This window comes from Bufo bufo, chromosome 1 (genome assembly GCF_905171765.1).
Source record: "Bufo bufo chromosome 1, aBufBuf1.1, whole genome shotgun sequence".
Classification (NCBI taxonomy): domain Eukaryota; kingdom Metazoa; phylum Chordata; class Amphibia; order Anura; family Bufonidae; genus Bufo; species Bufo bufo.
In genome coordinates, this window is record NC_053389.1 from 821,450,897 (window position 1) to 821,464,901 (window position 14,005).

The 14,005-nt window shown below is 42.6% G+C and overlaps 1 protein-coding gene across 1 annotated transcript; it reads right to left on the reverse strand.

Moving 5' to 3' along the window:
• Positions 1-6,321: 6,321 nt before the first annotated feature.
• On the reverse strand, positions 6,322-11,871 carry LOC120987276 (olfactory receptor 6N1-like; the record flags this gene model as incomplete). The annotated part of the gene is made up of 2 exons (XM_040415857.1): positions 10,964-11,871; positions 6,322-6,337 (listed from the first exon to the last, which is right to left on the reverse strand). Coding segments are annotated over exons 1-2 (924 nt in total), but the record flags the coding sequence as incomplete, so codon positions are not given.
• Positions 11,872-14,005: the final 2,134 nt, after the last annotated feature.

Consider the following 14,005-nt stretch of genomic DNA (forward strand, 5'->3'; position numbering starts at 1 on the left):
GCGCACACTGGCTATTAACACAGGTTAGTTCGTTACTGACTGTGTACCAAATGGATTTCTATTGGCCAATCCTTATGACTATCAACAGATCGCCGGCGAATCATAGGGGATATGGCTAGACAACGACCCACCCATATGATATATAAAGGTCAAACTACATGGCGATCTTGTTGTTAGTAGCTCCTTAGCCCCTGAAGACGCCACATCGGTGGTGAAACATGTCGGGGGAGCTGCAAGTTTAGGTTTTAGAGACAGTGCAGTGTGCTTGGAGTCCGGCCCCCGGAGTGCTGCAGACACTGGGTTAGCCGAGACAAATAGTTACGCTCTATCCTCAAGAGGAATCAAGGGATAAGAGCGACACAGACTCGATCCACTCTGATGCAGGATTGACGGAGATCTACATCTCAGGCTTGGGCTGTAGATATTCCTGTCAAACTGAAGCAGGGCAATACAACTTGATCAATCCCTCAGGACAGAGTTGTAGATATACAAAGGATAGAGACTGCAAATATAAGCAGTAATAACAAATCAAATAGAATCATTACTGTCACCAAGCACCATAGCACTGGAATTTTATATTCTTTTTCTTTTCTATTTTCCCGTAATTTTTTAAAGAATATAAAATAAATGTTACATTTTAAAATAGACCTTAAACGGGAACTTATTAGCCGCCAGGCTATTTGAATTTCAGCTCTTAGTCACTAGAGGGAGCTAGGGAGCCCTAAGTTATATAAGGCCCAGTCAGGGAAGGGAAAGTCAGTCTAGTCTTAAGTGGTAGTCTAAAGCTGCAGCCTGTAGTCTGAAGCTGGAGCTTGGACTATGTCAGAGTCAAGTCCAGGCCTGAAGCCTGCAGTCCAGGAGAGGGTTTTGCAGTCCCTGTAATCGGGTTCCAGATTCAAGGAGAAGGTTCCCCTCCTGAGTTTCCATATGCAGAAACAGAAATACCTCAGTTAAAGAGCCTGAGGAAGCTGAGAGAAAGAGAGAGAGGCAAATCCAGGAAAGCAAGAGGTACTCAAGACAACAGAGGAGGTACTTTATAAAGATAAAACCAAGGATATACGCCAGAGCTAGGGTATTGGGCCTTGGAGAAGATTTTCTATGTTCCAGGATCAGTCAGGAATAGAGTGCAAGCCCCCTGTACTGCAAGTCCTGTGTTTAACACTCTGAAGTCACCTTGCTATGTCTATATTGCCTGCATCAAATGTACTGCAACAAACTGTCTGCAAAGGAACTGCGTTTCCAGCTATGCCCATGTATGATGACTACTAAAGTTTGAGTTCTGCTTTAACATCACGTGGTTCCTCAGTTATTCCTGCTATCAGCAAACGGCGTGCCACCGTTTAATTGGCACTGGCGTCACGAACATTTCCTATCATCACCTGCCCTTGCAGAGAGTCAGCCGTCTCAGGTTAGTGTCTATTGCACTACAACACCCAGGAACATTTCTAAACACGACTTGAGTACTCTGCACATGCGTTGTGCATGAGCAGCCACTGGCGCAGTGAAAAAAAAACAAGCTCCCCAGAACCTGTCCTGCCGCAGAGTTCGTACAGGTAGTCGTTAACGGCACGTTTCTGCTGGAGCAGCCTATCAAGCATATACAAGGTGAAGTTCCAGCATGTCGGTCAGTCACAAATCAGATGTCTGACGGGCATGCGAGGTTGTGTCACTGCTGAACGTCAGCAAGGCAAGACATGGCCGTGTAAAATCTTCTAAAATGGCTAGAGATTTTCCTGGCCTGCCGCAAGACATCCTGGACCCCCGGGTATTTGGCAACGAATCGCTGCACGACTAAGTTCAGGACGTGTGCCATGCATGGCACGTGTATCATTTTGCCCTGTTTTAGCGCGCTCAGCAGATTGGCACCATTGTCACACACCACTTTACCAACTGTCAAATTGAGCGCGGTTAGCCACTGATCGGCCTTTGATGGCAAAGCTGAAAGGAGTGCAGGACTGATGTGGCTCTTGACTTCCAGGCACAACAGTTGCAGCACAGCATGGCAATGACTCACCTGGCACGTAGAATAGGTTCTGTAGTGCTTGGGGGTGCAGCAAAAGAGGCGGTAGCAGTGGAAAAGGAGGAGTCAGCCGGGGAGGAGAAGGAGGTGGGTAGTAAAAGTTATGTACCTTCCTTGCCCGTGTTTGCTAGACCACATGTCTGTGGTCAGATGCATCTTGGCACCGACACTGTGTGCCAGAGATACATTCACTTGCCGCTGAACATGGCCATATAGTTCAGGGATGCCCTTCTGGGAGAAATATTTCCTTCCGGGGACCTTCCATTGCGGTGTGCCAATGGCCACAGATTTTCTAAAGGACTCGAAGTCCACCAGTTTATATGGCAGTAGTTGGTGGGATAGCAGTTCCGACAAGCCAGCGGTCATCCGACTTCATCATCTTTTTTCGCTCGAACATTTGGGCCACGGAAGCCTGCCTTTTGCCAGATGAACGTGATGATGGCACAGTGGAAGGTGGAGTGGAGGACAAATGGGAGGAGAGAGGAGAATCAAAAGAGGCAGAACGTGGAGTGCCGGGAGTGGGACTTTGTGGGTCTGATGGTGTTGCTCTTACTGGGCTCGGTGATGGGAGGCCAGGTGCCTTCTTAAGGCGATCGTTCCTAGGTGAGTGTTGGGCTTACCGCGACTTATGCGTTGACAGCACAGGCTGCAGTCAGCAGCGGTCACGTTAAAAAAAGCCCACACTGCTGAGCCATGTGCCGGCGTCCTGGGAGCGCCAGATGTGACTGTACACGTTGGATGGTTCGTTCCAGATACATTAGCAGTCTGCTTTTTGCCTCCTGTGCACTGTAAGTTCTGCCTGCATCTCCTCCTTCTCCTCCCTATCTGCTGTTCCGTCTCTCCCTCTGAATTGTCCTTCTTTTCCTCTCTTGTGGGCACCCACGTGACGTCCATCAACACGTCATCATCGTCCCATTTACCACCACTGACATTAGAGATCTCGGAGTAAGCAGCAACAGCCTCCTTGGGCTGATCTGGGTACTGTCGTCAGACTGCTGGGTGGCGACCATTGATACCTCCTCTTCCTGATCAGATGCCAATAATGGCTGTGCATCGGTAAGGTATGGTCTGGTGGTTGTGGTGGTGTTGTCTTTGGGGGTGCACACAGCAGAGAGTGAAGAGGGTGCAGATAGAGAGGATAAGGAGGGTACAGAAGTGGAAGGCTGAGTGAGCCACTCAACCAAGTCTGATGCGTTATTTTACGTAATCGCACGCACCTTCTGCAAACTTCTCACTTAGGCTTCGGCCTGATGCACCTGCCCAACCCCTACCACACCTGCGGAATGGCCTGCATCTTCCTCTGCCTGTCATTTTTTCAAAATGACCCTGTGACAAAAGTCCCTATAGAAGAGCAGTATTTGTGAAAAAAAAAGGTGTATCGCACCCCTGCTTCAATCCGTTTTTTTTGGTGGGTTGAAATTATTTGTTCCAATAGCGTTTGTCACTCTGTGTAGCTAAGGTAACGCAGCAAAACCGCAAACAAATGCTGCACAACCCAAATGCACTATAATGAAAGTATATTATTGGTATATAACACCCCTGCCTCAATCAGTTTTTTGGGGGGACAACTGGTAAATCATACCAGTTGCAGTTAGTTATTCCAATAGCGTTTGTCCCTCATTATAGCTGCGATATAGCAGCAGAACCGCACACAACTGCTGCACAATACAATTGCACTATAATATACTTTCTATGTTAGAAAGTATATTATAAGTATGCAATAAAATATGATAAAATGAGTCACTAGATTTCAATGGTACTTGCGCTGCTGGTCTCCTAGCATGAAGTGGGTTCTTCACAATTGAAAAGTGTCAGTATGGTGGGACCGCGCTGCTCCTCATTCACACAGAGCGTTTTTCCTCAAATGCAGGTATTCACTTAAACCCTTAGCTTGAATCGCAGTGTGCTTCTTCGCAGGTTGAAAAACTCAGCATGTCATTTTTGTATGGTTCAGAAACGCCCACACCTCTATGCTGGATTGTCGTAAGCTCCTCTGCAAGATGTCATAAACCGCCCAATAGTGAGAGTACCTCCGGCACAGTTAAAACATTCTGTTTTATTGTACTCACAGAAATAAAAAGATTTTTCAGCATATCATTACAGCAAGAGTCTTTCGCACAGCCCGACCCGGGTTTTCTATGTAGCTTCGTCAGGGGCGAGAATCTAACACACCTAGGGTAGGAGGTTATTTAACCTCCTCCCCCCATGTTACACACCTGATGATTGTAAATTGCATTATCCATCCAGTTGCAAATAAAGTAAGTTCTCTAAAAATACTCACATTACAAGTAAAATCACATTTCCATTCCTATTCCAAAAACCCAAAAAATTCAATTTTAAAACCTTTTCATACTGGCTTCCCTCACTGGGACTTATACTACAGACACGTATTGGTCAACCAATGACATGCTTTCAACTACTTTTCATTCATAAAAATCACACATCCATGTCCATCCCCTCCCCATGCTGGACAATCTGTTGCTCCACACTTTCACTGTTCAGGCGCACTACAATGCCAATGATTACAAATATTCTAACTAAACAGGGCTTGAGATCGAATTCAATATTCATCCCTCTAGATTGAAGGGTGTTCAGTTTATATATCCATTCGATCTCTCTTCTATTTATATGCATGGCTGGATCCCCACCCCGCCAGTGAGGCTTGACTAGTTCCACTCCCATGAATTTCAAACCCCTCAGATTTTTTTCATGGTGCTCTTTAAAGTGCATTGAGACACTGTGTGTGTGGTCAAACCTTTTTTGATATTCCGTATATGCTCCTGTATCCTATCTTCTAGTTTTCTGAGGGATCTTCCCACTTACTGGAGGCCACAAGGGCACTTCGGTGGCATCTTTCTACTTTTGTTCCTCCGAGAGATAAAGGGTCCTTTACCTTTTTCTCTTTCATTATCTTCCATCAATTGAGCCAAATCCTCTACACCCTGAAGGTCCTCTAATTCTATCTCCAATTCTAGCCATTTTTTTTTGTTGGTTTGTGTAAATGTTTTATGCCAACAAATCTTTCTATTGAAAAAATGTAGATCTTTGATCTAATCAAATACACTAAATTTGTTTTAGGGACAAATGATAAACCTTTAGATGTCATTTTTAGTTCAGAATCCGTCAGTATAACTCCCAACAGATTCAGAATCAATGAATCATTCGTCGAGTTAATATTTATTTGGACCTGTGTGAGTTCTCATAGGGTGTATGAGTTGGGTTGTATGTTCAGTTCTAAAAAAATAGTGACATTGGGTTTGCAGTACTGTAAGATGAATAAGAGATGCGATGCACGGCAACGGCCATGGGTTCCTTAACCCCTTAAGGACTCAGCCCTATTTCACCGTAAGGACTTGGCCATTTTTTGCAAATCTGACCAGTGTCACTTTAAGTGCTGATAACTTTAAAACACTTTGACTTATCCAGGCCATTCTGAGATGTTTTTTTCGTCACATATTGTACTTCATGACACTGGTAAAATGAAGTCAAAAAAATTAATTTTTTTGCATAAAAAAATACCTAATTTACCAAAGATTTAGAAAAATTGGCAAATTTCAAAGTTTCAGTTTCTCTACTTCTGTAATACATAGTAATACCCCCAAAAAGTGTGATGACTTTACATTCACCATATGTCTACTTCATGTTTAAATTATTTTGGGAATGATATTTTATTTTTTGGGGATGTTATAAGGCTTAGAATTTTAGAAGCAAATCTTGAAATTTTTCAGAAATTTACAAAAACACATTTTTTAGGGACCACTACAGGTCTGAAGTCACTTTGCGAGGCTTACATAATAGAAACAGCCCAAAAATGACTCCATTCTATAAACTACACCCCTCAAGGTATTCAAAACTGATTTTACAAACTTTGTTAACCCTTTAGGTGTTGCACAAGAGTTATTGGCAAATGGGGATGAAATTTGAGAATTTCATTTTTTTGCCTAATTTTCCATTTTAACCCATTTTGTTCCACTAACAAAGCAAGGGTTAACAGCAAACAAGACTGTATCTTTATTGCCCTGACTCTGCCGTTTACAGAAACACACCATATGTGGCTGTAAACTACTGTACGGGCACACGGCAGGGCGTAGAGGGAAAGGTGCGCCGTATGGTTTTTGGAAGCCAGATTTTGCTGGACTGGTTTTTGGACACCATGTCCCATTTGAAGCCCCCTGATGCACCCCTAGAGTAGAAACTCCATAAAAGTGACCCCATCTAAGAAACTACACCCCTCAATATATTCAAAACTGATTTTACAAACTTTGTTAACCCTTTAGGTGTTGCACTAGATTTAATGGAAAATAGAGATACAATTTCAAAATTTCACTTTTTTGGCAGATTTTCCATTTTAATATTTTTTTTCCAGTTACAAAGCAAGGGTTAACAGCCAAACAAAACTCATTATTTATGGATCTGATTCTGTAGTTTACAGAAACACCCCATATGTGGTCGTAAACTGCTGTACGGGCACACGGCAAGGCGCAGAAGGAAAAGGAATGCCATACGGTTTTTGGATTGCAGATTTTGCTGGACTGTTTTTTTTTACACCATGTCCCATTTGAAGCCCCCCTGATGCACCCCTAGAGTAGAAACTCCAAAAAAGTGACCCCATTTTAGAAACTACGGGATAGGGTGGCAGTTTTGTTGGTACTAGTTTAGGGTACATATGATTTTTGATTGCTCTATATTACAATTTTTTGTGCGGCAAGGTAACAAGAAATAGCTTTTTTGGCACTTTTTTTTTGTGTTATTTACAACATTCATCTGACATGTTAGATCATGTGGTAATTTTATAGAGCAGGTTGTCACGTACGCGGTGATACCTAATATGTATACAATTTTTTTTATTTATGTAAGTTTTACACAATGATTTCATTTAAAAAATAAAAAAAAGTTTTAGTGTCTCCATAGTCTAAGAGTCATAGTTTTTTCAGTTTTTGGGCGATTATCTTGGGTAGGGTACGATTTTTGCAGGATGAGATGACGGTTTGATTGGTACTATTTTGGCGTACATGCGACTTTTTTGATCACTTTTATTACCTTTTTTGGGAAGTAAGGTGGGCAAAATTTCAATTTCTTCATAGTTTTTATTTTTTTATTTTTATGGCGTTCACCTTGCTGGGAAAGTAACATGACTGTTTTATAGATCAGGTCGTTAGGCGATACCAAACATGTGTAGGGAATTTTATTTTTTTCATTTTTAATCAGTGATAAATGTGTTTTTTGATTTTAGCTTTTTTTTCCCTTTTTTTTACTTTTTTTTTGACCCAGACCCACTTGGTTCTTGAAGATCCAGTGAGTCTGATGTCTGCATAATACAGTACAGTACACTATATAGTGTTTTGTACTGTATTTTACTTACACTTTGTCTGAATAGATCTATGCCTTTAGCACAGATCTGTTCAGCACCATGGACAGCAGGATGCCTGAGACGGCGTCCTGTTGCCATGGGAACCTTCCCCGTCTGCTCAGTTGTGGCCACAACTTCGCAGACGGGGAAGGGTATGGAGGGGGGCTGTCTGGGGGCTGTCTGTGCGCTCTCTCCCTCTCCATCGTGGGGCCGCAAAGGCACTGCAGCCTCGGATTAACCCCCTGCAGCTCCGCAATCTCGATTTAAACTTAGGACGTACCGGTACGCCCTGAGTCCTTAAGGATTCAGGAAATAGGGCCTACCGGTACGCCCTAAGTCTTTAAGGGGTTAAAGCAAATGTTTTTCGTGACGCCAGTTGCAGTGAAGCAACAAGGGCACATGGCCCTTTTAGGGATGTAGTAGATAGTACCCAGGTGTAGGAATACCAGAGTGGTGTAGGGTGGCCTAAATGTCCCTTAATGTTGGTGCACGTGTTACGGTGCTCCTACCTGGATACGCTGGACTCCAGGTGTTGTTGTCCGAAGCAGAGCAAAGGGGGTAAGTGATGAAGGGGATGAAGAAATAAATTGAGTTCAGACCTTGTGATAAACTTGATAACAGCTTTACTTGAAAAAACATTTCTCCAAAAAGTTTGCAGACTTTATCTTGGTTCTCAGCAGGCTTTGGCATTACCGGTGGCAGGCAAACTCCTCTCTGGCTCTGCTGTGCTAATAGGATAGCTGTACAACTTAGCTTTAGCTGAAGGCTGCAACTTCCTTCTTGTAGACTGTCCAGGGAAAACATTACTCCTGGCCTTAGAGGCTTCCAGCTTCTGCCTCCATATCTAGCTGAGCTGAAGGTGCTCCAGCTGGCCTGGGCAAGGCCACGCCCAACAGGGACGGGCATGTGGCGAAAGCCACTTCACCACAGTGTTTTGGAGGGGGCTGTTTGCCCGCCTCTTGCCCCAGGATTATGGCCCATACTAACTTTGAAGGAGAAGACAGACCGGCCGCACAGCTTAAATCTGTGGAACTGTTTTGGGCAGGAAAGCCATGCTTGCGGCCAGCCAAATGTGACTTCCATGGAATTCGGGAACCCCTGCTCGGATCTGGGTGATTTTTGGATATGTTGTTCACCCAGATCAGAGCTATCAATGGATGTATACATTATGGGGATATGTGGGGTTTTGGGGTGTTTTCTCTGTTTGGGGGAAAAATGTGTGTTTTTTGTCTGTGAGTGATTAAGTTAGCCCATTACGTTTGGTAATTGTATTTTGTGGATTGCGTCTCAGACAATGCAAGTGTGTTAGTTAATTGCGTCACAGACAATGCTCATTGTATTTTGTTGATTATGTTACAGACAATGGGAAGGGGATTTTGTGTACAATTGCTGGTAAGGTTTCAATACTGTAAATGCATGTGATTGGCTAAAATATAAACTGTCACAGTCTTTTACAAGGGCCCCAGGGGGAGTGTCCCTTGCTAGGAGTCCTGCATAAAAGGCTGAAAAAAAACCCATTAAAGAGTTTTGCTTGACCTCAAAATGAAGTGCCGTCTCATTATTGGGGGAATTGGATTGTGTGCTGATTCCCAGGAGTGTAAGCCGATTGTATGCTTTTCCTGTTCAGCTGTTTCCAGTGTTTGTGTGTTCCGGAGTTGAAGGATTCGTGTAGTTTACAGTTCGGTAGACTGGTACTTGCAGTAGCTGCCTGTGCATTGAAAGGAGGATATCGTCTGAACGGAGTTGTGTGCTGAACGGTCCGTTACAGGGCACCTGCTGCACACCCTCTTTTGGCATGGGGTAAACTAGACTAACTCTAAACAAAAACACCTCCCTCTCTGCAGCAAGTGGGGAAACGCCCACCACACCACAGAGGGGGGTTTAGAATTGAAAAGAAGGTTCCACTCTATGTACCTGTAGCTCTGCCATTTATGCTGCCACCCGGGAAAAGCGCTCATTGGTTAACCCTTTAATGACCAGACCCTGAAAAGCTCTTAATGACCAGACATTTTTGTGTAATTTAGCACACGTGGCGGTTCAAACAGCTGTAACTTTCTTTATTTGTTAGACTACCAAAATATATATATATTTTTTTTTTACGTGACACATAGGGCTTTATAATATTTTTGGTTTTATCTGGGGTAAACTGTACAAAACAGTTTTAAAAAGTATTTATTTTTTCTAACTATAGCTCCTTATTCTTTTAATATGCAAGCTGACACCAAAATAAATTATTATAATTGGTTCCCTATTTTGTGTCGGTCATTTTATTATATACTATGTATAGTTTAACATAAATGGGGTGATAATTGGGACAGTTTTGGGTGGTGTGGTTATTTTTTTTTTGTATTTTTTAAACTTAAGTTTTAATATATTTCTATTACAAAATATGTCCCCTAAGAAGTCATAAAGAGACCCTGGAGGGACCCTGACATTTGTTTTTTATTTTGCACTTTTTCTTTTTTCCTTTTATTTGTGTTTATTATTTTTTTAAATAATTGGTTCATTATTTTTTTAAATATATTTTTGCCTTGCTCCCCAAGAGGTCGTAAAAAGACTGTTGGGGGCAGTGAACACTTTTTTTTTTGGCACTATTTCCACTTTAACTGTGGCTCTGGGGGCTGCCCGTGGGCCGCGGGCTGTGCACCCCTGGTTTAAGGGCTCTGTGTGCTGCCATATAGTCTGCATGCACAGTATAAACACCTCCCCTCGTGGTCTCCAGTTACTTTATTTTCAACATACGGTAGATCATGTGTATTTTAGTTCACAATGGTGGCCATGACAGAGATTATGTATAATGGTTTTATTTTGGAATATGTTGACACCAGGCACAATACAGCACACTCACTGGTAGGCTAAGCAAATACTTGTGATGCTGATAAATTCAGGGCTTTGTCTTGGCACCAAAAGTTATAGGCAGAGGATTTAAACCAGGCGCGGACACAAGGTCAGTGTCTGTGATTGTGTATTATTGCCTGGCTCTCGTTTTGTTTCTGTGCTATATGCCTGAACTCTATGTACCTGATCATTTATCCTCTGTGTACCAACCTTGGCTACTGAAGCTCCACTGATTGACCTCTTGTCTACTGATTCAGCTGTATCGCTACTCTCCAGGTTTGGATTGTTCTATTGATTAACTTCTTGCATACTGATTTGAATATATCTTTACACTCCTGGTTTTGACTTTGTCTTTTTTGGTTATCCTTTCTGCTTTTCTTTGGTCATATGGTTAGGTCTGTGACTTGAGAAATTGCACCTGTTTTACTGTAAATCACTTTACACCGTAGATTCAACCTTGGTCCCCAGCAGCCAAACTCATCCTGCCTCACAGTGGGTTGTGGTGAATACCTAGGGGGTAACTGTAGACTCTCCCAAGCGGAGCATTGCATGTAGACACGTTGCTGTTTGTTGGCTGTTGTTCCAGTTAGTGATCTCTGTAGTTAGTTAGATATGTATGGTTTACCTATTATTTGGTCATGATTACCAAGTACAGCAACCAGTCTTAGATGATGATGCTTTGTTTGAAGGTGCACCCCCTACGAAATACATTAATTTATGGGCAATTGCCACATCTAGTATATTTATTAAATGTTCCCTGTACGGCTTTCTTTATGTCTTTATTCCTCAGACTGTATATAATGGGGTTGATCAAAGGAGTAAACACAGTATACAGCAGTGATAGGATTTTACTGATGGTCAGTGTTCGTCCTCTTGTTGGAAAAATATAAACTGTGAACAAAGTCCAGTAAAATATGGAGACCACAATGAGGTGGGAGCTACAGGTGGAGAAGGCTTTCTGTCCACCAGTACTGGATGGGATCCTTAAGATGACTGAAATAATTTTAACATAAGACATAATGATTATTATGGTTGGTATGATCACCGTCGGTATACTCAGTAAGTAGATTTGAAGTTGAATGAAATAGGTATCAGAACAGGCCATTTCTATCAGTGGGACAAGGTCACAGAAGAAATGGTCAATGATATTTGGACCACAAAATTTTAACCTCGGTATCATTAGAATGTCAATGAATGCAGTGAAAAATCCTAACAACCAGCAGATGACAACCAATCTCATACAATGTGCACTTGTCATGATAGAAGTATAATGAAGAGGATTACAGATGGCCACATATCTGTCATAGGACATCACTGTGAGAAGAAAGCACTCAAATAACTCTGAACCACAGAAAACATACAACTGAATGATACAGCCAGAAAAAGTAATGGTCCCCCTATTATTCAGTAGGATGTGAAGCATGTTGGGAGCAATATCAGTTGTTAATAAGATGTCACTCATGGACAATTGTGAGATGAAAAAGTACATTGGAGTGTGGAGGTTCTTGCTGGTGGACACCAGGGTGATGATCAGGAGGTTCCCACATATTGTTCCATAGTAAACCACAAGGAGAAGACAGAACAGGAATGTTCTTAAATATTGACTGCCTTGAAATCCTAGAAGGATAAACTCTTTGACCACAGTCAGATTGTCCTCCTGCATATAGAACAACCATATAGATTTAATTGCTAAGATGTTCAGTCTATCATAAACTAGGACACATTGTTCTTTATATAATAAAATCCAGAACTTTACTGAGTTCTTGTGTGTTTCAAAACTCTAACCTTCACTGAAAAATACAAGTGCATCTACTCGTACAAACTGGATTATATTTTGTGCTATGACAAAGTCATATATTTGGGTGTAACATGAGGTGTGGGGGAGCTAACTGGAAGAATGGTCTAAGCAGGTGTCTCTACATAATTATGTCAGATCTCCTAAGAGTATTAATATCACTGCATTTCATGTATTATGTGCATGTACTACAAATCCCATATACAAACCGGATTCCAAAAAAGTTGTGAATAAAAACTGAATGCAATGATGTGGAGGTGCCAACTTCTAATATTTTATTCAGAATAGAACATAAATCACGGAACAAAAGTTTAAAATGAGAAAATGTACCATTTTAAGGGAAAAATATGTTGAATCAGAATTTCATGGTGTCAACAAATCCCCAAAAAGTTGGGACAAGGCCATTTTCACCACTGTGTGGCATCTCCCCTTCTTCTTACAACACTCAACAGACGTCTGGGGACCGAGGAGACCAGTTTCTCAAGTTTAGAAATAGGAATGCTCTCCCATTCTTGTCTAATACAGGCCTCTAACTGTTCAATCGTCTTGGGCCTTCTTTGTTGCACCTTCCTCTTTATGATGCGCCAAATGTTCTCTATAGGTGAAAGATCTGGACTGCAGACTGGCCATTTCAGTACCCGGATCCTTCTCCTACGCAGCCATGATGTTGTGATTGATGCAGAATGTGGTCTGGCATTATCTTGTTGAAAAATACAGGGTCTTCCCTGAAAGAGATGACGTCTGGATGGGAGCATATGTTGTTCTAGAACCTGAATATATTTTTCTGCATTGATGGTGCCTTTCCAGACATGCAAGCTGCCCATGCCACATGCACTCATGCAACCCCATACCATCAGAGATGCTGGCTTCTGAACTGAGCGTTGATAACAACTTGGGTTGTCCTTGTCCTCTTTGGTCCGGATGACATGGCGTCCCAGATTTCCAAAAAGAACTTCGAATCGTGACTCGTCTGACCACAGAACAGTCTTCCATTTTGCCACACTCCATTTTAAATGATCCCTGGCCCAGTGAAAACGCCTGAGCTTGTGGATCTTGCTTAGAAATGGCTTCTTCTTTGCACTGTAGAGTTTCAGCTGGCAACGGCGGATGGCACGGTGGATTGTGTTCACTAACAATGGTTTCTGGAAGTATTCCTGAGCCCATTCTGTGATTTCCTTTACAGTAGCATTCCTGTTTGTGGTGCAGTGTCGTTTAAGGGCCCGGACATCACGGGCATCCAGTATGGTTTTACGGCCTTGACCCTTACGCACAGAGATTGTTCCAGATTCTCTGAATCTTCGGATGATGTTATGCACAGTTGATGACGATAGATGCAAAGTCTTTGCAATTTTTCGCTGGGTAACACCTTTCTGATATCCTGTGCACTATTCCTCAGAACTCCTGACTGTCTTGATCCCAAGGCCCGTATGCCCTAATGCTGGCTTTATCCTTGGTAGAAAACTTCCTCTCGTATATATCCTTGCTTTAAGTATAAATCCTTCTGCCCTTCAGCTTACTTGTCTAGCTGGAAACACTTCTGAGCTAACTCTGGCTCAATATCCTCAGGCTGGCTAGACGGCACGCTTACTAGCCTCCTGGTGTCAACTAGAAACCTGGGCTGTCTAGTTGCATGTCAGAGCCTGCACCTCAGCCCCACTCTGGCTAAAGTGTCTTCTGGCCTCTAACTCTACACACCTCCCTGCACAGGACCTGACTATATATATTAGGGGTTCCCTAGCTTCCTCTACTGTCTTGGAGGTAGAACTATACCCTGACAGGCCTGATAGTCATTTTAAGCAGGAAAATGCACATACATAACATAAATAAAGTGACATTTTGATATAAAACACAATAGCCCTGTTCCACAGGAGGTGGAGAACAACATGGCCCAATTGACCCTTGTGTAGTGCCCACATTTACCTATTGGGACACTACATACCCAGTTGCTTTAACGTTGACCGTCCTCGGCGCAACATAAGGGGCCCTGCCCAGCTGGATACTG